This window comes from Hyalella azteca, unplaced genomic scaffold (assembly GCF_000764305.2).
Source record: "Hyalella azteca isolate HAZT.00-mixed unplaced genomic scaffold, Hazt_2.0.2 contig12009, whole genome shotgun sequence".
Taxonomy (NCBI): domain Eukaryota; kingdom Metazoa; phylum Arthropoda; class Malacostraca; order Amphipoda; family Hyalellidae; genus Hyalella; species Hyalella azteca.
The window spans coordinates 472477-499138 of NW_025941981.1; the positions used below are offsets into that span (position 1 = coordinate 472477).

The 26662-nt window shown below is 41.9% G+C and overlaps 1 protein-coding gene across 1 annotated transcript in view; it reads right to left on the reverse strand.

Moving 5' to 3' along the window:
- The window catches only part of LOC108675679, an 83500-nt gene that overhangs the window by 55300 nt on the left and 1538 nt on the right, over positions 1-26662 (reverse strand). Inside the window, exons 3-19 of the mRNA XM_047883088.1 lie at positions 25615-25971; positions 20334-20477; positions 19972-20112; positions 19763-19837; positions 10801-11001; positions 8459-8749; positions 7948-8325; positions 7063-7839; positions 6543-6860; positions 5997-6308; positions 4844-5680; positions 3981-4310; positions 3382-3702; positions 2624-3046; positions 1828-2175; positions 1367-1684; positions 378-668 (exon numbers count right to left, since the gene is read on the reverse strand). Coding sequence (XP_047739044.1) covers positions 378-668; positions 1367-1684; positions 1828-2175; positions 2624-3046; positions 3382-3702; positions 3981-4310; positions 4844-5680; positions 5997-6308; positions 6543-6860; positions 7063-7839; positions 7948-8325; positions 8459-8749; positions 10801-11001; positions 19763-19837; positions 19972-20112; positions 20334-20477; positions 25615-25971 — 5862 coding nt within the window. The remainder of the gene's footprint in view (positions 1-377; positions 669-1366; positions 1685-1827; positions 2176-2623; positions 3047-3381; positions 3703-3980; positions 4311-4843; positions 5681-5996; positions 6309-6542; positions 6861-7062; positions 7840-7947; positions 8326-8458; positions 8750-10800; positions 11002-19762; positions 19838-19971; positions 20113-20333; positions 20478-25614; positions 25972-26662) is intronic.

Consider the following 26662-nt stretch of genomic DNA (forward strand, 5'->3'; position numbering starts at 1 on the left):
TGCTCTGATGGTTGCCACCACGTAAAGACAACTTTAAAATGTTCTCTGTTGTGTACAAACGTCCTCAGCTTGCTACAAACAATAGCTTACGTATAATTTAAGTTGAAAGTTATGTTCCCGGAGAGTGACACACGGCGGTAGAGGGTTAAATTTATTTCATGATTCCTGCAATTAGCAGTTTCTCCGTTGCAACAATAAAACGGAATTGAAACTAAGAGTGCAAGGATTAACTGATGTTCGATGTGGCAGTTGTGGTACAGACGAAACATTCATGAGTTTAAGATTCCGTTCATGATTTCTATAATTTGTAATTTTTCCGGGCCACAATAAAATTGGACGGAAATCTATAGAACACAACATGATAAATCCGCACTTACCTTCAACACATCGGTTTAGAGGATCTCCAGTAGAGCCCTCAGGACATGTACAGACTGGAGTATGGTTGACCACTTCACAGAGTGCGGAAACGCCGCAATATCCCGGGCATGGGTCTGTGCATTTATTGTTTCTACACGACAAATACTTGGGACAATCCGAATTAATGACACATTCTGGACGGCATCCAGTGTGAGGGTTTCCGAAGTAGCCAGGGTAGCAAGTGCACTTGGTTTGGCCGTTGAGAGCCTCGCACTGGGCGTTAGGTCCACACTCGCACGGGCGGCGTACGGCTGTGGTAAGCATGGGCATGCGTGAGTATCGGAGGTAGTATTTTTAATGAAGTGTGACGTAACATTTTTGACACAGTATGACGTAGTATTTTTGACGCAAAATTGCTTCAAAAATACCACCTCAAGAGATGAAGTTACCAGAGTTTGCCATACTTTAGCCACTTTATTAGCCATCATGCAAGAACTTGAAAATGAATGAGAGACAATTTATTGTAGTTTCATTCGGCCGATCATATACATCTATCTTAACAAGAGAAGTTAATGGACGACAACCTATCTATCCTTCTTAACTATAGGATCCAATTCCATTTAATTCACTTTGGATCAATGAAACCAAAGATATAAGTCGTTGAAAAATGTAAAATAAAAAAATATCAATAATAAAGACTATCTATAAAGCTACATTTTTGACATTCATGGAGCATTCAAGGTGAAATACATACCACTAGCAAAGTCGATCACATAAAATGACACAACTGTTGGAATAATAGAATTAAAATCTTTAATACTAAAACACCGGAAAAAAAGTTCCGTCAGTGCATTGCATTATGTATTGAAATTATGCTTAATGTTAAAAAGTTCTGTCAGTAATTCGGTTAATAGGTAGTTAGCTTTCCCCGGTAAGTAATCAGAATGCTATACAGTAAAGAGTGCATTGTTCATGATCGAGAAAAATTAATGATGAGTAATTTGCTTACAAGTAGCGTTGATACAGGCAACAAGTGGGTTCCCCGTGAGGGGTGGGTCGCATGTGCACACCGGCGAGTGGTTGTGCACGCTACACTGAGCGCCGGTGCCGCATGCGCCTGGACACGGGTTCTGGCACAGCTGGTTAATGCAAGCAGCCTCTCGTGGACAGTCTTGATTGTCAAGACATTCAGGTTTACAGTTTGGCGGTGAGCCAGTAAGTCCTGGCATGCATGTACAAACGGGCTGCGAGTTTTCCACTCGGCACAGAGCGTGTGGACCGCACTCGTTCTCAGAGCAAGGACCGTCGACTTTTTCTTCTTTCTCGGCTACAAGGAAGTTGTTAAGGAGTCGTTAGTGGAAATTGTAGAAGAGCTATTATCCAGGGTTATTCTCAGAATTTAGTCTCAAGTTAAGCGACACAATAGACGTTAATAGTATGGTCATTTTCCCGCGCATTACACATGCATACCAATTATTGGTAGGCACTGCCGGTAAGGACTGCCAGTGTAGCCATGAGGGCAGTCGCAGAGAGGCTTGTGGTTCTGCACAATGCATTGAGCCGCAACGCCGCATGTGCCGGGGCATGGGTCAACGCAAAGGCCGTTTATGCAACTTTCAGTACGACTACAATCGTCGTTGGAGCGGCACTGAGGGCTGCAAGCTTCACGAGCATCTCCTTCAGGATGCGAAGGAGGACATTTGCATACAACTTCACCAGTGAGGTCCTCACACACTGCGTTCACACCACACGAGTCTCTAGCGCAGAATCTTCCTTGGATGACAGGATCGCGCGGAGATACCGACGTCGTGCTTGGCGCTAGTAGGACAAGCATGTTTAGTGAAAACACCGATGATCCTCCATGATTATTGGTCAGATAGGTGCTCAGATTAATCATCAAACAACGTACATTAGTAAATAATGTTAAATGTCGATTAAATGATACGCATTATTATCATACAAATAATATAAGTGTAAACAGAGACAGAAGGAAATAATTTTACATCGAAACCGGAAAATGAAATAAATAGTGACAAGATTCGATTAGAGATCAGAGATTTTCTTGGATTATAGATCCAAGAAAAAATAAAGTTAAAATAATAGATAATTTGCACGATAGACCAAATATTTCAAGTGAGTCTGAAAAGATAGAAAAAAACATTTAGAGTAATCAGAGTCATGAATCTGAATATATATCGTGCATATTGTACATTAAATGCTCAATTGTAACTCTAAACATGCAAGTTTATCGACAAGCATATCTCACAAGTAGTGGTTATGGGTGTGCAGGCGACGTATGGGTCACCAGACAGCCCATACGGGCACGTGCAAACAGGCTTGTGCATAATGGCCGAGCACGTCGCTCCAGATCCGCAGGCATCAGCGCACGGGTCAACACATCGCTCCTTCACGCAAGCCTTGTCTCTGGAGCAGTCCGAGTTTATGGTGCACTCTGGTCTGCACTTTGTGTAAGGGTTGCCGTACATTGTTTCTGGGCATCTGCAGTCGAAGTAGTCACCGTCAGGTCTGCACTCGGCCCGTTCACCACACGGGTTATTAGCACAAGGGTCAGAGGGCTCTCGAGTTACTGCTACGCTGGCAGGGCTTGTTGGAGTCACTGACGCAGTAACAGGAGGGTGTCGAGGGATTGTGACTTCTGTGTCAGGCCGAGAAGTGCTTGAGAGCGGCGCTGCAATGTTAGTAGAATTGAATTTGTTAGCCGAGCGCTGAAGTGATGAAGTATAAATAAATTGTGTAAACAGGCCGATTGGTCGATTAACTGTGTTTTGTCGTGTTAGATCCCATGATGTTGAAAACTGTTTCTACAATTTTATATAGTTTCTATGTTGGAGTTACTTGATGGAAAATTTATGCTACAGTTAAATTGATAGTTGTTATTTTTAAAATTGTTATAGCTTTTGTAATATTAGCACGTTACTGGTTTGATCAGAGGCGGTTGATTATGCACAGCGTTGTATTGAATTAGCTGGATTAAATAAGAACCAAGAGAGCGGAACTACTCACGATCTTTGAACGGAACGCATCTCGTGAAGGGATCACCAGTGAGATGTTTGGGGCAGAAGCAGATCGGGTTATGGTCACGGACTTCGCACAGAGCGTCAATGCCGCACACCCCCGGACACGGATCCCTACACTTCTGCTTAATGCACGCCTTGTCATTCGGACAATCTTTTGACACAACGCATTCTGGACGACAGTCAGGAGGCTGGCCGAAGTAATCCGGCAGACATGTGCAGTCGTAACGGCCGTTGAATGTGACTCGACAGTGCGCGTTGGGACCGCATGGTGATGGGTTGCATGGATCCCGGGGTTTCTCAGTCGTAACTTAAGAGAAATAAAACATGCACCTTAAACTCGTACGATGAAAATGCATCAAAGAGCTCGTGTACAAGATGCAAGAAAAACAGTGCAAATAGAATTTTAAAATATAAACACAGAGCAAATAGTTTTTCCAAATAAATGCATCCAAAATCAAGGAAAATATACACGGAAACATTGAAATGAAATGAAGGTCCAGGTAAAATTTATGAAATTCAGACAAAAGTAAAAATAGTAAAACTCAGGATTGTAAGAAAGCAATGAATGATCGCATCTTTTCTTACTCTGTTGTATGCGGCACTCAGTGTAAGGGTCTCCTGTATAACCCATAGAGCAGGTGCACATGGGTTTGTGCGTCACGACTTGGCATATGGCCTTCAAGCCACAGGTTCCCGGGCACGGATCAACGCATTTCTCGTTCCTGCATTCGCGATTGTAGGGGCAATCCGAGTCGACGGTGCACTCCGGCCGACACACGTCGTAAGGGTTGCCGAAATATCCTTGAATGCATTGACACCTTCCGGCGCCAACAGGAATACATTCGGCATTTGCACCGCAAGGATTTGGTTCGCAGGGTTGCGGGTAGTCAGCGATAGGCTCCAGAGGCCCAGCAGCTGAAGGAAGCGACATGTTCCACTTTAAAACTTGTACTTCAAATACTACTGAAAGAAGCACCGTTACTTTAGACGATCCTATTAGATTTTATTTTTACGGGAAACAATAATTTTATATCCAATCGCATCAAAAGCATCACTGAAAAAAATCTACAGGAGGTGCAAATCAATTTTTAACGCATTTATGACTTTAGGAGCCTCTCGCATGGAATGAAAAATTAGAATTTGGTTTGTGGTTAATTCGTTACGTTACGCTTGCCGTTTCATTCAACTTATCACACGAGCTACGAAATGAATAAAACCACGAAGTAGAAGGAAATCCAAACATTAAAGGCTCAAATTTCTGATCGACTCAAAAATTATTCAAGAAGTTGTAATCAAATGAGTTTCGGCGTCACTGCTTTGAATTGAATATCCTAGATGAAGAATTGTTATTACTATCTTTGACTGCAAGAACATAAGGTTAACACGAATAATGTTGAAACGTTCAGATTGTATAATAAAATTACTAATTACAGGCTGAAACTGCTTACTCGTCGTTTTTCCTATAGGAGGGATGATGCATGCGACGTAAGGGTCTCCGGAAAATCCTGCAACGCAAGAACACTTGGGGCGGTGACTGGACACGGTGCACACGGCGTTGGAGCCACACGCACCAGGGCAAGGATCTTTGCACTCTCTTCCGATGCAGGCGAATCCTCGGTCACAATCGCTGTCAATCACGCAGTGTGGACCACAGATCACGAGCGGATCTCCGATGTATCCTTCTCTACATTGGCACATTGGCTTGCCATCATATCCAGTTTTACAATCTGCATTGGCTGCGCACGGCGATGGGTCGCATGGATCATACGATGCAGGTTCTTCAAGAGAAGGTTGGATAGCAAGGGGGCTTTGTGTGGTCGTTGTAGCTCTGATAGGCGTCACGGGCTCGTCGGTGATCTCCTTTTGTTCTCCAATTGGGGCCAAAGTGGATGGCGAAGTGTAAGCAGGAATAGGTGGGGCAGGAGTTGTTGGTCGCGGAGTAACTGAGATAGGTGGAATTTCAGTGCATCGTACAAAAGGATCTCCAGTGTAGCCATGAATGCAGCTGCATATAGGATTGTGAGACACCACAAAACATTCAGCATTTACTCCACAAATCCCGGGGCACGGATCCACGCACTTGTTTCCTAAACAGGCCTTCGTTGCAGAACATTCTTCTGCCCTTACGCATTCTGGACGACATTGAGGAGGAGATCCAACGTATGATGGTAAGCAAGAGCAAACCCGCTCATTGCCGTACACATCACATTTTGAGTTGGGGCCACAAGGGTTGCCAGCGCAAGGATCAGGCCGTTGAGTAACGACAGGCGGTCGAGTAACAGGAACTAGATTGAGGGAGATGAGAAAAAGTTCTAGCACTGTGCAAACACATGCTTTTTCAGCAAGACAAATGACACAAACATTTATTTTACACATTTTCTGTTTTAAAATATAGAATCGTACCAAAGAGCGCTAGGGTGGAAATGTTGTAACGTATGTGTGATAATACCACATTTCCCAAGAAACTATACAAAGAAAATCAGATTCAAATAACTTAAATGCACGAGATAAGAAGCGTCACAGATGACGGAAAATAGAAATGATTTTCACGATGCAGATACGAAACAGCCCATCAGACCCAACAAGCAAAGATGTACTTACTTTCGATGCACCTGGAGTAAGCGTCTCCGGTCAGGTACGGAGGACAGGTGCACATAGCCTTGTGGTTCTGCACTGTGCACTGGGCACGATCACCGCACGATCCTTTGCACGGATCCTGACACTTCCTGTTGATGCACGCAAGAGAAGTCGAACATTGAGAGTTCACCACACATTCGGGATGACAGTTAGGAGGTCCTCCGTAGAAATTAGGTAGACACGTGCAGACTGGACGTCCGCTCTCCACACGACACTCGGAGTTGGGACCACAGGGGCTAGGATTGCAAGGGTCGTCCTTTGTTACGGGAGGCAAAACTGTCCAGGAAAAATGAGGAAGTTGCCAAATTAAGGATCATCAATAATTCTCATGGTACAATATTGATAGCTTTAACTTTAATAGCGTTGGAAATGATTCATGGTAATCATCGACCTTAATGAATGACTAGTATATACCCTTCATCTGGTGGCTAATTGAAAAGAAATAAAAAATATTGGCTAAAACACGTTTCGCATTCTTTATGCCAAGTTCCAACTCACAAAAAATTTTACCTTCAACGTAACATCGGCTGAATGGATCCCCTGTGAAGCCTTCTCTGCAGCGGCAAATGGGCGCGTGCCCGATGACCGAGCAAATGGCGTCGATGCCGCAGGTCCCGGGGCAGGGATCAACGCACTTCAGATTGCGACAATCTTCGTTCATGGGGCAATCGGTTGGTGAGGTGCACTCGGGGCGGCAAGGCGTGCCCAGATAACCAGGAGCACACGAACAGACAAAGCTTCCTCCAACACTCGGGCTACACAATCCGTTTGGTCCACAAGGGTTGGGGTAGCACGGGTTAGGCTCAGGTGTCGGCTCACGCGTCGGCACTGATAGAAAAAACGAGGAAATTTTTTTAGAAATTCAAACAAATACAATGGACGAAACAATAGCGACATGAATTCCAGGAAGCCGAAAAGAGTTCAAAAAGATCAAGAACGGTAGTGAAACTTATATGGAGTAAAAGTGGAAGAAAGTTGTATGACATCAATAATGCATAGGATTGATATATCAGACGATGATGCAACTCACGTTCAGTACATCTAGTCATGGGATTGCCGCTGTAATTGTCAGGGCAGTAACAGACGGCAATGTGGTTCTTAACTTCGCACTCGGCATTTACGCCACACAATCCAGTGCAAGGTTTGATACAGCGTTGGTTGGAGCAAGCTTCGTCGGCGTCACATTCGTTGTTGACCAAGCACTCGGGTCTGCACTGTGAGTAAGGGTCGCCGAGGTATCCTTGAGGGCAGGTGCATTTAGCCACGTTGTACTCGACGGAGCACTGGGCGTTGAAGGCGCATGGTGATGACGCGCATGGACTGACGGGTGGACGCTCCGTAGTGACGTGCTCCTTCCCAATGTCCAGTGAAATTACCTCGCATTTCGAATATGGGTTTCCAGTATATCCAGCCGGACAAGAACATTGGGGTTTGTGGTCCACAACATCACAGTGAGCACTGATGCCGCATGCACCGGGGCAAGGATCCCTACATCGGGTGTTGATGCAACTTTTATCGAAGGAACAATCACTGTCGTCGTCACATTCGGGTTTGCATCCCTCAGGTCTTAATGGGTCACCGAAGAAACCTGCTTGGCACGCACACACTGGTGACTTGTTGTTGCCGACAGAGCACACAGAGTTGCTGCCGCAAGGACTTGGCTCGCACGGACTGTCTGGCACCGCTCGGCAAACAGTGTACGCGTCTCCGGCGTAGCCAGAGCGACATCGACAGCTCAATTTACGCTCGATTTTGAAACACTCCGCGTTAATGCCGCATGCTCCGGGATAACATTCTGGTTCAGGCTCTGAAAAAAAGCAACAGAAATCAGTAAATAACATGATGTGTTTAACGTGAATCAATAGAAACTTTTTATTATTGAAACAAACAGCCTCTAAAAATATTTTTTTCTCACCAAAACAGCCCGAAAATGGGTCTCCGACAAGACCAGGTCTGCAGTAACAGAAGTTCAGGACGCCAGGGTCACATAAAGCTCCTGGTCCACACGGGTTCGGAGCGCACGGATTCACGGGCTTATCGCATCCACGGATTGTGTTTGGGCTACCGACGAAGCCAGCTCGGCAAGTACAGCGGTAGTAGCCGTTGATTATGTTGCAGTCGGTGTTGGGGCCGCACGGCGAAGGCTCGCATGGATTCTCAGGTAACTTGCAGGTTTCATGCGGAGGGTTTCCGATGTACTCAGGAAGACAGAAGCATTGAGGAGCTCCACCAATAATTCGACAGCCAGAGTTTGGTCCGCACTGATTATTGTCGCATTCATCTCCTTGAGGTACTGGAAAAAATTGAAATAAATTTCACTCACCATGGTTATAATGCCGCATTTGTTAACGACCATAACTACTGTTTCTTTTAGAGATGGCGAAAATATAATTTAATTCTGTTTGTTATGGGAAACTCATACTCACTGCATTTATGGAACGGATTTCCTGTCATGCCTTTGGGGCAGGAACAAATAGGATGACCGTCGTCGAGATCGCATAGAGCGCCTTCACCACAGGGCTTCGTGTCGCAAGGGTTCCGAGGGACTTGGCAAAATACCAACGGGTCTCCCTGGTAGCCTGGAGGACACTTGCACATTGCGATGTGGTTGTGCACTTCACACTTGGCGTTCACGCCGCAAGTGCAAGGGTCACGGCACTGACCGTTGATGCAGGCTTCATCAGCAGGACAGGCGCTATTGTCACGGCAGCCCACGGCTGGGGTCAAAAATAAAGGATTGAATGAACAATGACCGGAGGCATGTTTTTTTACATAAAAACATCGTTAATTTTGTTCGAAAATAAATGTAAATTCTTGTATGTGATACATTCATAAAAGAAGAATGATGCAGCAACAAGAGAAAAAGCAATGAACACCAGGCGGACTACACGGAAAATTAATGACAGCAAGCAACATGTTACCAAAAATGAGATATGGGAAGAATGTTTCTGACAGAATTTTAGTATATTAAATTTACATGTCAAGTATCCAAGTTACTAAAGGAAGCTAAACTTGTACAATAGCGCACAGTAATGGTATAAATATATGAATTACTCAAGTACATGGAAAAAAAGAAGCTTACTAGTAGAGCAATTAGGCCCAGAGTATCCTGAGTTACACCGACACTGAGGCGTGTGTGGCAGAGGCGTGAGGCACCTGGTGTTGGCAGGGCACTCGAAAAGAGAGCATGAAGGCACACACCTGCCCTCACTACAGCTGCTTGTGGCATCACAAGCCTCGTCTCGGTCACACCCAGCTATGATGCCCCGTAATCGTATCAGTTATACAGGACAGGCAGAACAATAAACTTCAGCGAAGATAGAGTACCGAAGTGTGAATTGCAAAAGTGGAGACCGAGTATTATGTAAATAAGTTACGGAGTAGTTGAAGTGGAGACCGAGTATTATGTAAATAAGTTACGGAGTAGTTGAAGTGGAGACCGAGTTTTATGTAAATAAGTTACGGAGTAGTTGAAGTGGAGATCGAGTTTTGTGTAAATAAGTTACGGAGTAGTTGAAGTGGAGACCGAGTTTTATGTAAATAAGTTACGGAGTAGCTGAAGTGGAGATCGAGTTTTGTGTAAATAAGTTACGGAGTAGTTGAAGTGGAGACAGAGTTTTATGTAAATAAGTTACAGAGTAGTTGAAGTGGAGACCGAGTTTTATGTAAATTAGTTTCAGAGTATTTGAAGTGGAGACTGCGTTACTTGTAAATTACAGAGCGGATGAAGTTAAGGCAGAGTTTTATGTAGATAAGTTAACGAATTATTGCGGTACCGAAAAATAAAGAGTAAATGAGTGTATAGTTTTATGAGTGAGAGAGTAAAGAACAGAGAAGAACTGTTGAACAGAGGACACAATTCAGGATACAATAATTGTGTAGGGGTTCAAAATTGTGTAGTTCTAGCCCAGTATAATCGTCAATCGTTGCGTTGCGCACCATAGATCCAGAATTATAAGAGAATAGTGGCATTACAAGTGTACTGTAATTAGGATTCTAGATTAGTAAAAAATAATGAAATATCAGCCGTGTTGATACTACAAAATAAAGGTCATGTACGTGTTCACTGAAAAATTAGGAATGAGTTTCGTACGAATACTTAGAAATAATTTGTAAAAGTATATATAACATTTGTCAAGTCTATTTTCAGAATAATGGCATTCATTTTTAGCATCATTACTAGAAATGAATAAATGTAATGTAAGGTTCAAGAACAAGTGATCTGACCTTAATTAATATAAAACAATGTTTACAGAGGGAAAAGCAGCACATTAGGAGCATGAACAAGCCCGTGAAATTCGCAGACTTTCCCTATTCATCTTGAGCGGTTTGCCTGAGTCGAGCGGCGCAAGCTGAGGCATTGCAGAGATTAGGAAATCTCGAGAGATGATATAATGTAATGGAGATATTGGAGATATTCAAACTTCAGTGAGTCTTGTGTGGATACAAATATTCAAAAGCGCGGATAAGTGCAAAACGCAGACAGCATAACAGGAAAAACTTGCAGTTTGTTTGGTTTTGTATCTCATTGATGTTTTTATTTTAATTGTCTCTGAATATATACCTGTCAGAGTAAGGGCCAGAATGATTCGTTAGTAAAACTATCATCTAATTTCTTGGAACATTGAGGATCGTACAGAACGAACACTTGAAAAACTTCGTCGGAAATATTTTTATCTTCCGCTAGAAGTATGATCGAAAGATCAAACTAATTTATGTTCAATGCCAAATATTCTGCGGCCTGACAAGAAAGAATCGAATTACTCACCGATGAAGCACTCGAGGAGTGGGTTGCCTGAGTAACCCTCAGGGCAGTTGCACACCGGTTGGTGGTTGACGGTGAAACAAATGGCGGACGAAGCGCAGCGGTTGTCAGCGCACGGGTCCACGCAGCGGTTGGTCGCGACTTCGCATTCACGGTCGCTGGCGCAATCTTCGTGTCGCCCACACGCCCCCTCGGGAGTTTGCACTGATGCAAAAAAAACACTCAAAAACAGAAAAAAGATTATGCGGATTCATGCAAAAATTTAACGGAGCCCATCGACCCAAGTAGAAAAGTTCACGAAGGCGGTACACAAATAAGGAATATAAGTGGATCGTCGTTCGCCAAAACATTGTTATATCGAGAACACGCAAAGGAACATGCGTCAGGACTCGCAATATAAATGCTCGCAATAATAGAAGAAGGGGTACAGTCATTGATGAACACGGTAGAGGATTCACGAGCATGCATAGGGGAGTTGAGAGACGTACGAGACACACGAAGCAAAAAATCGTAATGCATTGCATGCATTTTGCGCAAAACGAGCAGCAGCGTTTGATAGCGACGGAAGTAAGTCCGACTAATGTCAGTGCCATTGTAGCCAAGATTTTAAAAACGATAAAAATAGTAGGCAATGATTTAAAAAAGGGATCGTTATGATCTTAGTTCCATGCATTAATTCGTAGTGAAATATTTTAAATTGGTAATGAAGAAATCATTGCGAGCCTTATTTTGTCGAAAAGTGGCTCCAGCAGCCGTTGGGATGCAGTAACTCGGCATGAAGATAATCCCAGAGCACGCAGGGAAAGCTCATCAAATGCAGCCAAAACAAATTTGGTGGCGGGGTGCATCAAAAGTCAAACAAGTGGTGCTTCGTACAGCGGATGCATGAACCGTCGCAGTTCAGTTACCTTGGGTACACCGTTTGCGCGGGTCCCCTTCCCAACCATCTCGACATTGACAGATCGCTCGATGGTTTATGACAGTGCATTGAGCAGAGACTCCACAAGGAGGGGGGATAGTTGTGCAAGGATTTCGACACTGTCTTGACAGACACGCTTCTTCCAGAATGCATTCTACATCCGACGAGCAGAATCCGAAGACTGAAGAAGCGATCGTCATGTTAGTGAGTCATGTAGCGTATCAAGTGTTTCAGTATTGATTGTTCAGTTTCATTCACTGAGTGACGTGCACATCGTATGTAACAAACAACGTATATATTGTACGAAAACATAATATGTAAGGAAATTTGACTGATAAAACATCTTACTTGTGTTACAGGATTGAGTGGCATCACCCTGAGTACCAGGAGGACAAACACACTCGAACGTGTGGCCCCTAGCTATGCATTGTGCGCCTGCACCACATCTACCACATGCGCTCTGACACACTCCCGAAGAACAGACTTCATGTTCATTGCAATCGTCATCATGACCACAGACTATTTTATAGCATCCCTGCTGGGGGTCGCCCGTGTAGCCAACTTGACAAAGACACAAAGGTTTTCTTGCAATGACTTGACAAGTGGTTCCCGACGCACACAACGTATTGGAACAAGGGTTAGTGCACGTATTTTGAAGACATATTTCATTGAGGCCACATTGAGCATCAGCATTACATGAGGCCACGGGCGAGCACCCAACAAATGGGAGGCCAGTCGTCCCGGGAGGACAGAGGCATGAGGCAGAGTGGTTTATGGGCTTGCATATGGCGGTGGGAGGGCAAGGGTTGGAAGACGCGCGACATGGACTCAAGCATTGGCCGCTGTAGCATTCTTCTTCATTTGAACAGTTTTTAGGCCCGGAGCAACCCACTGCATAATATGTATTGTTGTATGGTATATTTGTGTGTAATTCAAGTCCAAGGTTAGAGTCGATACAAAGGAAACAGATTATTATCAACCGAAATAATCCTGATGTTAACTCCCACTTTGACAGTATTTCAAGAAAGAAACCTTATTTCAAAGTTATCTTTTCCGAGAGCTAAAGAAAAAAAATCACAAAATATTTTATCAATCATGTCAAATGAATACATTTTGAGCCCTTTCTAGAAGCAGAGAAATAAAAACATTCATTTTATTCACAATAAATTCCATATTCTCTCATCATAGTTGAGAGCATAACAGGCTAAAAATAATGCAAGAACGTGAAGAACCACATCATACAATTGGAAGGCACCTGAAAAAGAACACTCACCAGGAGTACATCCCTGAAGTGCATCGCCTGAGAAACCGTTTCTGCATCGACACTGTGCAGAATGTTCGCTATTGACACACTCAGCGTTCTCACCACAAGGATTATCCTCACAAGGATAGCGGCATTTGCCCTCCAGGCAAGACTGTGTCGAGGGACATCCTTGGTCAGACTCACAGGCGACAGCTGGAGGTTGGGTTAGAGTAGTGCAAGTTAGTAGTGCACCACGAATGCTAGGCCGGCATCTACGGCACTAATCAATCTAATCTCTTTGTAAGTAGAACGCACATTAGTAACACGGATAGTTAGTTTGTGAGTATTTCAATGAACAAGGTGAACAACAAATACAGAATCAATAGTCACCAGTTACAGGTTATGAATTTCCAAGTTAATGTTGATCAGTAAACCAATATCTTCATAAAACCACTTAGTAATATTAATGTTACGACAAAGAAAATTAATTTATACTAAATGGCTATGTCAGATAGTCCGAAGCATAATATCAGAATGGACACGAAAGAGAAGGATTCAAAAACATAGTGGTTGATAGAAATCAAGAATAATAGACTTCATAGAAGAATCAAAAATAGTTTTCAGCGAATGGAAGATTGTAACGATATTATTTGACAGAATTAAAGATTTCACACTCCTCTGGAATTTATTCCTAGATTAAACGACTTTAAATGTAGAATTTTTACTCCAGGACTCAGTAGGTGTTGAAAATGATACATTTGAATATGAATGACATCTATCGATTGATTCAATATTTCAATATGGTGCTTTTGGAACACGCAGCGAGATTGCTTAAAAAAACACACAATTGCTATTCATTTTTACGTACAGCGTCAAGAAGAGGAAAAAAAGAACAGAGATACGAGAAGAGAATTCCCTTACTGCCATCGATTTCTTCTTGCGGTTCACAATGGGGTTTGTTAAGTTTAGCAATAGAACCGTCGGGGCAGCGACAAATTGGTCTGTGCTTGTGGGTGACACATTCAGCAACTTGTGGACAGGGGCTCGCCAAGATACAAGGGTCTTGGCAAACTCGATTATAACAAACTTGCGTTTCCGGACACTCAACATCTGAGGTACACTCAGGCTCCGAGGTTTCTGCAGGATAGTTCCGGGTATTGAACTTTGTAATTGGGAATTATAGTATTCTTCTTAAGTTGAATCAAATGAGAGGAAAGAAGCATGTATAATCGATTTGACATAAATAATCAACTTTTTGAAGTTCCATTAGATTTTCATTTCAATCAACACATGATTTACATGCATTTATTTGAGCACTATTATCTTTGGTATTTTATTATCACCACCGGTCTAAATCGTACTTGGGAACAGCAAAATAAATACGATAGATCAACTAAGAAATGATCGACATGAGATGAACTAAATATTAGATACAAGAAACGTTTAATTTTTCAGCGAATGCTAACCTTGTTTGCAATTTTTCATGGGGTTCCCAGAAAAACCAGCTGGGCAGAAACAAATGGCTTTGCGATTCAAAGCCGTACACTGGGCATTGAGGCCACATGAATTCGGAACTTGGCAGGGGCTCAAGCAGTTCTTTTTATAACAGACATGTGAGGCACTGCAATGTGAGTCATGTAAACATTGTGTGATCTGTGGACGTGGAGTGAGGAAAGCCGTCTCTGTGGCAGAGGCAATATTTGATGGGGTTGTCACCCGTGTTTCGATAGCCTCTCGAGTTGTGCCTGCAAATTGTACGCAAGAAAACTCCTTTCAACTATGAACAGCATGCATAAATAAGTAGAAACTTAACTACGTTATTTATAGCACAGAAAGTCATATTAATGTAAGAAAAGAAACTTTTCCCTACACACAAACAGCGGATAAAGGGACCAAAAGTTTTCCATATTTTTTGCGTGTAAAAAGAGAACATCTTTCGACTCACGGGTTACAAGAGTGGGTTACAAATTGGCACAAAAATGCGGTGGGTTAATTAAAATCTCGTGATCATTTTTGATGCATTACTCAATGATACTCGTACAATTCTATTGCAATGTGATCAGATTACTAGAGGAAATTTTCACATAAATGCTAATGAGATCAAGTTAAATTATTCAGAATTATTACCGTAAGTCCAAGTATAAATAAAAAGACTTGAAGCTCATAAGTGATCGATCTTTCATTTCTATAAAAGGTTTCTACGAATATATGACATGTAATTAGATCAAACGTTAAGGAAAACTGTAAGCAAATCTGAAAAAAACGAAATCGGAATAAAGTGTCATAAAAAGAAACGCAAAAGGGACGCAACACCCGCATTTTGGGAAAAGAGCATTGCAAATTTTGAGTTGGAAATTGAGACAAGAAATAAGAAAATGCGAAATCCTCAGACGTTTTGCACATGCAAATGTTTAAAACGAAGAACAGAAATCGAGGCATGAAACGATGCCCGGAAGACAAGGTCATTGTCTTTGAATATACACTAGGCTAGAGGTAAATAAATACCTAATATTCTGGTGCACTCGATGAGAGCATTACCCCAATACCCAGAAGAACACTGACACATGGGCCGATGATTGGGCACGAAACATGAAGCCATGAGACCACACTTGGCAATTAGACAAGGGTCGGAACAGTGTTTACGCAAACACATTTGACTTGTAACGCAATCACTGTCTCTTTTGCACACAGTACCACTGACAAATACTTCGGAAGAAAAATTGTCTTTAGGTAGCAAAGCAGGAATCCAAGAAGGATGTAAACTTTCGTCATCAGTCAAACTGCTGTTGGTCGTACTCTCCGTATCAATCGATTCAATGAAGGAATTAGTTGTAAAGTCACTATTAAATATATTTGTGGCCGGATGGAGCTCAGCAGTTTTGTCATCAGTAATTTCTGTCACATCAACTCGAGGAAAGGTAATCGGGATACCATGCTTATCTGTAACAGGCTTTCCATACGAGTCAGTTACAATTTTAGCAACTGGAGTAGAAGTTGAAGGAGTGATCGTGACGACATTTCCGTATCTATCTGTTACTAGTTCTGGTGCACGTGAGCTCGTTATAAACAAATCATGTTCAGAAGCAGTAGTATCTGGGATGAGAGGAAATTTGGTAACGATGCCATCTCTATCGGTCACGGGATTACCATAAGCGTCAGTGACAATGGATTGAGGATCGATTACGATCGGTTTTCCGTACGAATCAGTTACAGCTTGGCCAGATTCTTCTGTGACGGTATACAGCTCAGACGTTTCAAGAGGTCGCTTTGTGGGATCGCCGGCAACGCGTTTCTTCGTTACAAATTTTCCGTCACCATCTGTCACTGGTGATCCGGATGAGTCGGTAGCGTATATGATGCTAGGATCAGTCGAGGTTCCATCTTTGGGAGTGGGATATTTATCTGTGACAATTTTAATGGGGCTTTTCGAAGTCGTGAATATACCTGGCTTAGGGGCAGCAGTACGGTTATCAGGAGGTTCTGTCGTATCATCTCGAGGAGAGGTAATCGGGAGACCATGCTTATCTGTAACAGGCTTTCCATACGAGTCAGTTACAATTTTAGCAACTGGAGTAGAAGTTGAAGGAGCGATCGTGACGACATTTCCGTATCTATCTGTTACTAGTTCTGGTGCACGTGAGCTCGTTATAAACAAATCATGTTCAAAAGCAGTAGTATCTGGGATGAGAGGAAATTTGGTAACGATGAGACCATCTCTATCGGTCACGGGATTACCATAAGCGTCAGTGACAATGGATTGAGGATCGATTACGATCGGTTTTCCGTACGAATCAGTTACAGCTTGGCCAGATTCATCTGTGACGGTATACAGCTCAGACGTTTCAAGAGGTCGCTTTGTGGGATCGCCGGTAACGCGTTTCTTCGTAACAAATTTTCCGTCACCATCTGTCACTGGTGATCCGGATGAGTCGGTAGCGTATATGATGCTAGGATCAGTCGAGGTTCCATCTTTGGGAGTGGGGAAAGTTGCGAGTTTATCGATCGAAATAGTGACGGGCTTACCGGATGAATCAGTCACGATATTTCCTGAAGAATCGGTAACATAATGGATCGTGGATGGCGATGTCGTGCTGGTCGCTGTTTGCTTTTCCGATACCATTAGACCAACAGTGGTGTTCAGAGGATCATCTTTTATTGTCGTCACTTTGGCATCTCCAGGATAAGATTCAGTCACTACAGAACCATAGGCATCAGTGACAGGTTGACCGTATTTATCCGTGACAATTTTAATGGGGCTTTTCGAAGTCGTGAATATACCTGGCTTAGGGGCAGCAGTACGGTTATCAGGAAGTTCTGTCGTATCATCTCGAGGAAAGGTAATCGGGATACCATGCTTATCTGTAACAGGCTTTCCATACGAGTCAGTTACAATTTTAGCAACTGGAGTAGAAGTTGAAGGAGTGATCGTGACGACATTTCCGTATCTATCTGTTACTAGTTCCGGTGCACGTGAGCTCGTTATAAACAAATCAGGTTCAGAAGCAGTAGTATCTGGGATGAGAGGAAATTTGGTAACGATGAGGCCATCTCTATCGGTCACGGGATTACCATAAGCGTCAGTGACAATGGATTGAGGATCGATCACGATCGGTTTTCCGTACGAATCAGTTACAGCTTGACCTGATTCATCTATGACGGTATACAGTTCAGAAGTTTCAAGTGGTCGCTCTGTGGGGATGCTGGTAACGCGTTTTTTCGTAACCAATTTTCCGTCACTATCTGTCATTGGTGTTCCGAATGAGTCGGTTATGGATAGGCTGGTATGGTCAGTTATGCTTTTACTCGGAATTTCAGTCGGCAGGGAAATATTTTCTTTGGATTGAAATGAAGTATCGGCCGTGGTGTAAAGAGACAGTGATTCTTCGAATGTAGTTATTGATAAAGATTCGCGAGTGAAATCATAAGCATCAGTTGTGCCAGAAATATTAAAGCTATCATGGCCTGTTCGTTCAGTAGTTAGTAACGATGGTGCCGTAGAAGTAGGAGTGCCAGACGCTAAAACTGAAATGGAAGTAAGCCACCACAATTTACAGAATGTTATACGACTAAACACACACGATGTCGAGTTTTGCAATTTACTGCTACTGTTCAAAGATTGGTTCTATAGACATTGTTAAACTGGCTAGTCATTCATTCCCATACAAAATAAATGGCACAGCCTATACGATATGGGACTTTAGCGGCCATGGTTCATTTATTTTTTTAATTACATGTTCGATGGGGTTAGTTATTAGAATGGTTTTAGATTTGCAACGATTATCGACATAGCGTTTTTATTATGATGTTTATTTCTTATAACTTACTGCTCATTTCTGATAAATTGTGGGAGAGCATGCAAAGTGAATAATTTCGTGAAAATTATATTGCAGCTCAATTTATGATTTTCATGCATTTATCGTACTCGAGACCTTAATGATTTGAGTAACGATTGGGCGTTTTACACAAAATTAAAATGTGAGTAGGTTTAATAAGTTGATAGGTTAGGTAGAGTAAATGGATAGATAGAGTAAATCAGTAGGTAGAGTTATTGGGTAAGAAGAGTAAGTGGCTAGGTAGAGTAAGAAGGTTGGTAGGAAGAGTAAGTAGGTGACTAGATTAGGGAGGTAGCAGGTAGGTAATAAGATTAGGTAGGTAGATCAATTTTATCTGTTAATCAGACCAGTAGAGCTCGTAGGTTTGAAGGTTGATCGAGTAGTTATGCTAGTAGGTTTTATTTGTTGGAAGATAAAATGGTTAGACAGCCCGGAAAACTAGAGACATGGAGTAGGTACATTAAATTTAGAACTATGATTAGAGTATTGAGAAGAAGTCAGAAGTAAATGAGTGTTGACCAGGAATTTATAGACATTAGCACGATTTAAGTAAAATATTCTTTAAATTTCGGTTATTTCTATCTCGATTTAAAGAGAATGTTGAAAAACTTCGTGAAATTTATGAAGGAGTGAATCCGCTTTCTTCACCAAATCTTAAAGCAAATCAGTGAACAAGTTCAACACCGATCCCTGGGAAGGAAAATTGCTAAAGAAAACAACACAGCACGAAACTTGTATAAAAACTCACGTCAAACTCAAAATTGTCCATGCGGAATATTCATAGTGCCCCATGCAGATGTTGTCCATGCCATCGCGGTTAGTCTTCAGCAAGGACTGGTTAGTCGAAATCTTCGTCTAATGTCGCAGCATATCACTTGATGCAGACATGTTGATATTGTACAAGCAGCGAAGCACAGAACAAGCAAGCGTTGATATTTCTTGCAGAGGCAGCGGTAAAGCAACTCATGCAGTCCAGCAGTCCAGAATTACCTAAGGTTTATCTGTTGCTGTGTCACAAGCTCGACAAGAAGCTAGTAACGCCCTGAACTCCAGGCAGTCTACGCTTGACGAGACACATGCTTGTCTTCTCAATTGTCTTTGGGTTAGTGAAAGCTTTACAGAGCGTAATTAATTGATGCACAACGAATGAACCACGAACCATTCCTAATATACATACGTTATTCTAAATAAATAGCATTAATACAAATACGAATGAAGTCCAATGCCAATGACTGAAAATTAGCTGCTAGTAGGAATAACTTGGATATGTACAAAAATACTAGCGCACAAAAATTAGTAGCAATGAGTTCCAACTTGGTACTTACGATTAGGTGTGAACCCTGAAACGGTCTTCCATAAATTGAAATCCTTCCGGAGATCACATCAGACGGTCGAATAATAAACAAATGCTGAAAAAATGAGTTATAAAAAAATACTATATAGGATATATTCCAGTCATTGAAGTCTTACCTATTGTGGGGTTACATGTGCAGCCGTCGCAGCTCATGTCTGGGTCGCAGTCCTCATTCTTTTGGCAGTCGCAAGCTAGGGGCGGCGAGACAAGGCATGATTAACGATCCAGAAACTCAGCGTACGTCATTGTATTAATTATACAAACTTATATTGTGATACAATACGCTCAGTCGTTGGTTTCATTAGTACGTAAAGCGAGCACTCACCTGGAATGCAATAGGCGGTATGGTCTCTAGTTTCGCACTTCTCCGAGTAGCCGCAGGGGGCGCTCGTGTCGCACGGGGACTTGCATTGTTTATTGATACAAGCTTCGTCGCTGGGACAGTCAGTGTTAGCGCGGCATCCAACTGAAAAAAATGAATTTCAAGATGAATAACTTGATGCTGACATAATTGATTTAAATTAAAAATTAAAACAATTGCCCGGATGAAAAAAATGCACTAGTTACGGAAACAATTGAATCAAAAAGCGAAAGCGATGCGATTTGTTCAAAATGTGAGGTTAAAATTCATTGCCCACAGATCCTTCACACGAACAGAGATTCAGTGAGACATCCATCTAGTCATACCTGTAACGCAGGTAGCCTCTTGATCTTGCACTTTACAGTCTTCATCAGCTTTGCAAGGATTATTGGCAACGCAAGGGTTTTGGCATTGAGCGTTGATGCAGGCTTGGCTTGGTGGGCAAGATGAGCTGTCGTCGCATCCGATGGCTGTTGCAAACGGAACGCAAGGTCAGAGGAAATAGCAATAGTTAACTAAGTCACATGTTGTCACGCTTTTTATCTTCCTTTAACATTAGCAAGCAGCATTAAAACAAAGCACAAAAATTTTGCGTCACCTATAAGGATGATATTGCTAAAAAGGATGATGTCAAGAAAACTAATTATTGAAATAATTTGGGGGCTAAGTATGAGCATATTCGTAAATAATCAGCCCTGTATTTCAACTTTTATATTTATGGAATTATACTGTTTTGCAATTGAGATTGAAACAAGTCTAACATTGAGGTAAGACACTTGAGTATTGTATATATTATATGTAGGGGCAGTTCAATTCTTCAACAACCAACGCCAAAAATCCCCGCCACAAGAAAAATGAAATGAATCACCAGATTGAGTACTATTTAACATTAAAAAAATGATTAAACTTTTTACATGGGCAGCTGATGTAAGCCTTGTCAGTATTTTTGAACGGTGTTTGTAAATTTATTTATGACATTATTCAAGGAACGTCATTATCGGAGAATTCGAGACGTTATTTTACAGGCGGTATAATGTGCATAGATTTTAAGTTAGTTATAAATGAAAATGAACAATATTGCACGGGATAAATCACTGATTATGGCTGATTATGGTTCTTGAAATCCACAATACAACTCGTGGACGAAGATTTTATAGACACTATGGAATTGAAAACTCAGTGTGTCAGGTCATATGTAGGCAAAATATAAACAAAAAATTATAACGAAAAATCCCCATCGTATGTTGAAAAAAGTTTATGTAGCTCTGTAAACAAAATTCATCATTATGCATGTGTAATTGCATAGGAGCTCAGCCCTGATAGGGATGGCAACAGGATGGTATTGCAGACACATGAACATTGAGCAGGTACACCTAAAAGTTCAAGCAGAAGGGGTTTAGGCTTGTGCACTGAAAAGTGCTTGGGTACAGATACAACATGCTCCTAAGTCAGTGGAAGAGAATATACATGCAATGTATACTTAGAATGGCATGTATTCAAAAAGCCATAAACGTCATCAAAATTTGTGATTAGCGTAGTCACAGTAACGACCTCGAGGACGATTATAAAGTCATGCAAGCAGGAGTTAGACCAGTGTACAGTTATACAGCTGAGCTAGACCAGTGTACAGTTATACAGCTGAGCTAGACCAGTGTACAGTTACACAGCAGGAGCTAGACCAGTGTACAGTTATACAGCAGGAGCTAGGCCAGTGTACAGTTATACAGCAGGAGCTAGACCAGTGTACAGTTATACAGCTGGAGCTAGACAAGTGTACAGTTACACAGCTGGAGCTAGACCAGTGTACAGTTACACAGCAGGATCTAGACCAGTGTACAGTAATACAGCAGGAGCTAGACCAGTGTACAGTTACACAGCAGGAGCTAGACCAGTGTACAGTAATAAAGCAGGAGCTAGACCAGTGTACAGTTACACAGCTGGAGCTAGAACAGTGTACAGTAATACTGCTGGAGCTAGACCAATGTACATACTGCAGAAGCTAACGCTTATACGGGTTTTGAGAACTCAAGAAACGCTTGTATAGGAGTTTACAACATGCGGTCAGAGTTCTTCTTAATGATAATATAGTTGCAGGCATTCTTAACCACAGCTAGTCACTTAATTAATGGAAAACAAATTCATAAGGAAATCCATGGTTAAATTGGCTCACCAACATGCGTGAACAGCAACGAATAAGATATGCTGGAGATCCAAAACTAGCGGCCAATTAGTACATATTTCATTCACGTTATCCAGAAGAGAATTATAGTATTCCGTCACCGTCGAACAAATTACAGTATGTGTAAACTTGAGCTAAGGTTAAGGGCAAGTTAGTTTTGTTAAGGGTACGTCAATTACCACCGTCGACATAATGTGTAAGTTTGACTCATCTTAATTGCTACTTCTGTTAGAGTGCGTAAGTTATTACAGTCCAGCCAAACCTAAGAAATATTTCTCAAAAACTCGTGTGGAGGCCCTAACGAATTCACAGCTTATGTTTCTTAAGTTTACAAAGCTCGAAAAAGTGTTGCAAACATTTTCTCTTGAATAATACACAATATTATAAGTTACCTAACCAAAAATAGGTCAAGAGACCAAGTGTGTTGAAATATTTTACAATGTTTTTTAATTTTGATTCGTAATTTTTGTTTGTGTTTAGTTTTTTATCAACATTCTTCGATTCATATCCCAAGCCTGGATGAAATCAAAATTACAAAGCCTTCAGCCCCTCATTAGTAAACTGCCAATACCCCAACTATGGGTGTGGGCGTGAATTTCCCCTCAATAGATTAATTTTCTTAGATAATAGTATTAGAGTGGCCTTTCCGGAGTTAGTTCAATGTTACGCTTCAAAGAGTAAATTAGTTTAACTTCACTGACATCAAATTGAACCAGGCAGACCGCATTCATGTAATACGAGAACCAATAAGTAAAGTAAAATTAGGTCAAATTCCTGTTTAAAATATAGTTTCCCGTTAGAAATATTTATTTAAAAAAATATATATATTTTAAATCAGCAGAGCTTCTTCTGCGATCACGTTAACGTATACGGTATCCTGTGGCAGAGTCGTATTAGCCTGTAAAGGAACAATTTACATATGTGACATTTCTATGAACCTGTGGGTAGGATACATGAGTAGGATACAGTCTTTCAACTCGTATTTATAATGTCAATTATAAGATTACTGTTGGAAAATATCAATCTCGCGTTCCTATACCGGCTGACCGTGAAGCATCGTACAGTGTACCGGGTCTGCATACCTGGAGAATTCCAGAACTGTGAACGTATCATCTGTGCCTTTTTACAGTGGTAAATCACGCCTTCTCCTGTCCCTTGTATACAACAAAAGCGACTCTTCATTTGACTTAGAAAAATTCATACCCTATGAGATGAGAACAGTGATGACAAAAAACATGTCACATGTGGAAGAACCAGGATGTCATTCATTGTCCCCGCATGGATACGCAGTAAGGTTGAAAGGACAAGATAAAATATGCCTCAATATCCCTCAAATAAACGTAATAAGTTTTTTTTAATGTCACGATGTTTCACGAGTCTTTAACAATACGCCTCTCCTAATTTTATTTTTTTTTGTATATTGTCGTTTATGAAAGGATCTGTCTTCAGAAGCTGAACGGATATAGAAGCAAAGCAATTGATGCAATGTACATGGGAGCGGGCAATTCCCATTGCTTTACAAAGGCTTTTATGTAAAGCAAAGATCATTTGAGCGATCAATTACTGTACCTTTTGGACACAGAGATCCAATGCTTGAACCTGTGGGGCACTGACACAACGCTATGTGATTGCTGACTACACACACGAACCCGCTGTCACAAGGCTGACGCACTTTACAGGGATTAAGGCATTTGTTTTCCAAACAAGCTTCATCGCGAGAACACTCAACACTGCTTGTGCATTCGTATTCTGCAAGCTGATGAATTATTGGTTTTGAAATGAGAGATGGCGTAGTGGTTTCATACCTATCCGTGTATTCTATTGATGGAGTTGTAGAACTAGTTGTAGGAGTTAAAAATGATTTTGGAGTGGTAGTAGATGATACTTTAATGGTTGAGGGGGGCCAATTCTGCGGTATCGTTGATGATGTCCGTTGAGGTTTTGTACGAGAACTGTGAGTTGTTGGCAAATGTGTAGTTGAAAACCACCTCCCCGGATCGGTGGCTTGTTGATCAGGACTTGTGACGGCAGCCTTCTGAGTAGTAACTCGGAGCCTGGTTGTAGGGAATGAACTTGATTCTATTAATAATGTCGTCTCTGTTGTAACTGAATCGTCAAGATAGGACATAGCAGTTGTCGTGGGCCATTCATATGGCTGGGTTCTGGAGAATTCCTCTTTCTCTGTAGTTGTTTCAGGAGGGTTGGTTAGTAAGGTAGAATCGAGTCGTGTACCCGTTTTCTCGGTAGTGATTTTGTCGCGGACACATTCTTCAGTTGTAGTTGGCAAATTAAAATTGTCAGTTGTGGTTTTTTCCGTTGTCCTTCCTTCTGAAAACAATTTCGTCGTTTTCTTGGTAGTAGTTGAAGATGAAACAAACGAAATTATTTCAGCCTTCGGTGTGGGAAAAGTGTGAATTTGTTCAAATCCTGGTGGTTTTATAGTAGTGGAAACAATCTTACCATCAGGTACTATGGCGACCGATGATTGTGTAGGTTTGGTAGTTCGTGCTGTAGTAAAGAAAGGCCAATTATCTTTTGGGACCGAATGAGTGGTTGATTGTTGTTGACTGATAGTTGTGGAACTGGGAGCAGTTGTGAAAAAACTTGGCCTGAAGGGCCTAAATGTGGTTATGATTGGATTTTGAGTGTAACTCCTCACTGTTGTAGTGGTTGAGCTAGTTTGGGTTGTGGCGGGCTGTAATGTCTTAGCTGTGTCAGCGGGTTTCGTGGTTTTATCAAATTCCAAATCGCACTCAACTTCTATTGACTCATCATTTAGCGACAGAATGAGACAGTCAGGTGCCCCACAAATGTTCAAGCAAGGATTCGCACAAATTCCGTTCTGGCAAACTTGTCCAGAGCCACAGTCCATATCGGAGTAACATTGAGGCTCCGAACGAGGAGGGATGCTAGGAGGTGTAGGAGCTTCTGCGGGTTATTTGTTGAATTCAGGGGCAGGGTTGAAAGGATAACATAACATAAAGTAGAAGTAAGCCAAAATTAGGCTATTATCTGAAAGTGTTACTTAAATTAGAAAACGTCACACGTAGTAAATCTGTAACACGAACAGACACAGAAGAAAATAAATTATTGTGACAAGTTTGGATGCAAGAAAAACTTAATATTAAACAAATTCATTCAATACAAATTGATGGTTGGAATCATCAAAAAAAAGTTCATTCCAAGAAAATGAAAGAAAGTCTAAAAAATGTTTGTCACAGGTCGACAAAGTTCCCGTTCATTTGAATTTTCCTTAACAACTTCGAAGTCAACTAATCTTTTCTGCTGTCGAAGGAAATTTGAAGGTCGAATCCGTCACTCGAAGAAAGTTGGTCATTAAGCGGTGTTAGTAAGTGATTATTAAAGGTGCACGTAGCATGTGTTCATATTTTCGTTAGTTTATATCATCGTTTTATTGATTTCTTTACCTTTGACACAGCCATAGATGGGATCAATTGTAAAACCGGACGGGCAGAATTTGCAAAGTGGTTTGTGCTCCTCGACGTAGCAAGGCGAGTCTCCAGCACAGGCGTGTCCGTTGCAGGGGTCCACGCACTGATAGCTCACACATGCCAGGTTTGGCGGGCAGCCTTCATCGCGCAGACAGATTTCTACAGACGGGGAGCAATCGTCCAGGCAAAGGCAAACTGCGTGATGGTTCATAGTGACACAAGTTTTTCCAGCAGGGCACAGGTTTCCTTGCTCGCAGGGGTTTTTGCATTTGTTGTTTATGCAACTCAGGTCAGAACTACAGTCCTGCGAACGATGACACTCGATGTTGTCCCCTGCACAGACAAACTCACCAGCTGAGTTCAAGATGAACCCAAACTTACATAAACAGTTCTTCCTGTGCTTTCGGACTTCACATCGATGATTGGGCTCACAGGCCGATAAATCATCACATGGGTTTTGACACTGCTTCAAAGTAACATTACACGTCTCTTTGTCTTTGCAGTCTTCGTTAGAAATGCAGTACGGAGGAGCAGGGGGCTCTGGCTGGGAGCGGATACACGTATCGTTCAGCTGACAAGCGACTTGAGGAGATCCATGATAACATTGGGGACAGGCGCACGACGCTTCCTGATTAACGACCGTACAATTGGCATTGGTACCACACGCACCAGGTTGGCCGCAAGGATTTGAACACTTGCCCTTCATACAAGCCAATGGAGGCCGGCAGTCTAGATGTATTGTGCACTGAGAATCTAGTGTGAGAAAGGAAGAGCAAAGACATGAGCATGCAGCATAGCAGAGTGCAAGTGACCTCAGGGTATACAGAAGCCACACCCGCGGTTAAACCGAAGAACTCCTCATTTGTTATTCTCAAGTTGACAATCACGGCGGTGTTTCAAACACGGACTTTCATGTTAATTCTGGTAGTAAATCAGTATACACATGAGTGAGCATTAGAAATAAGTACATGACAACCTGTTGAGGCAAACTGTTAAAACAATCGTTAATAATACCCTATATTTC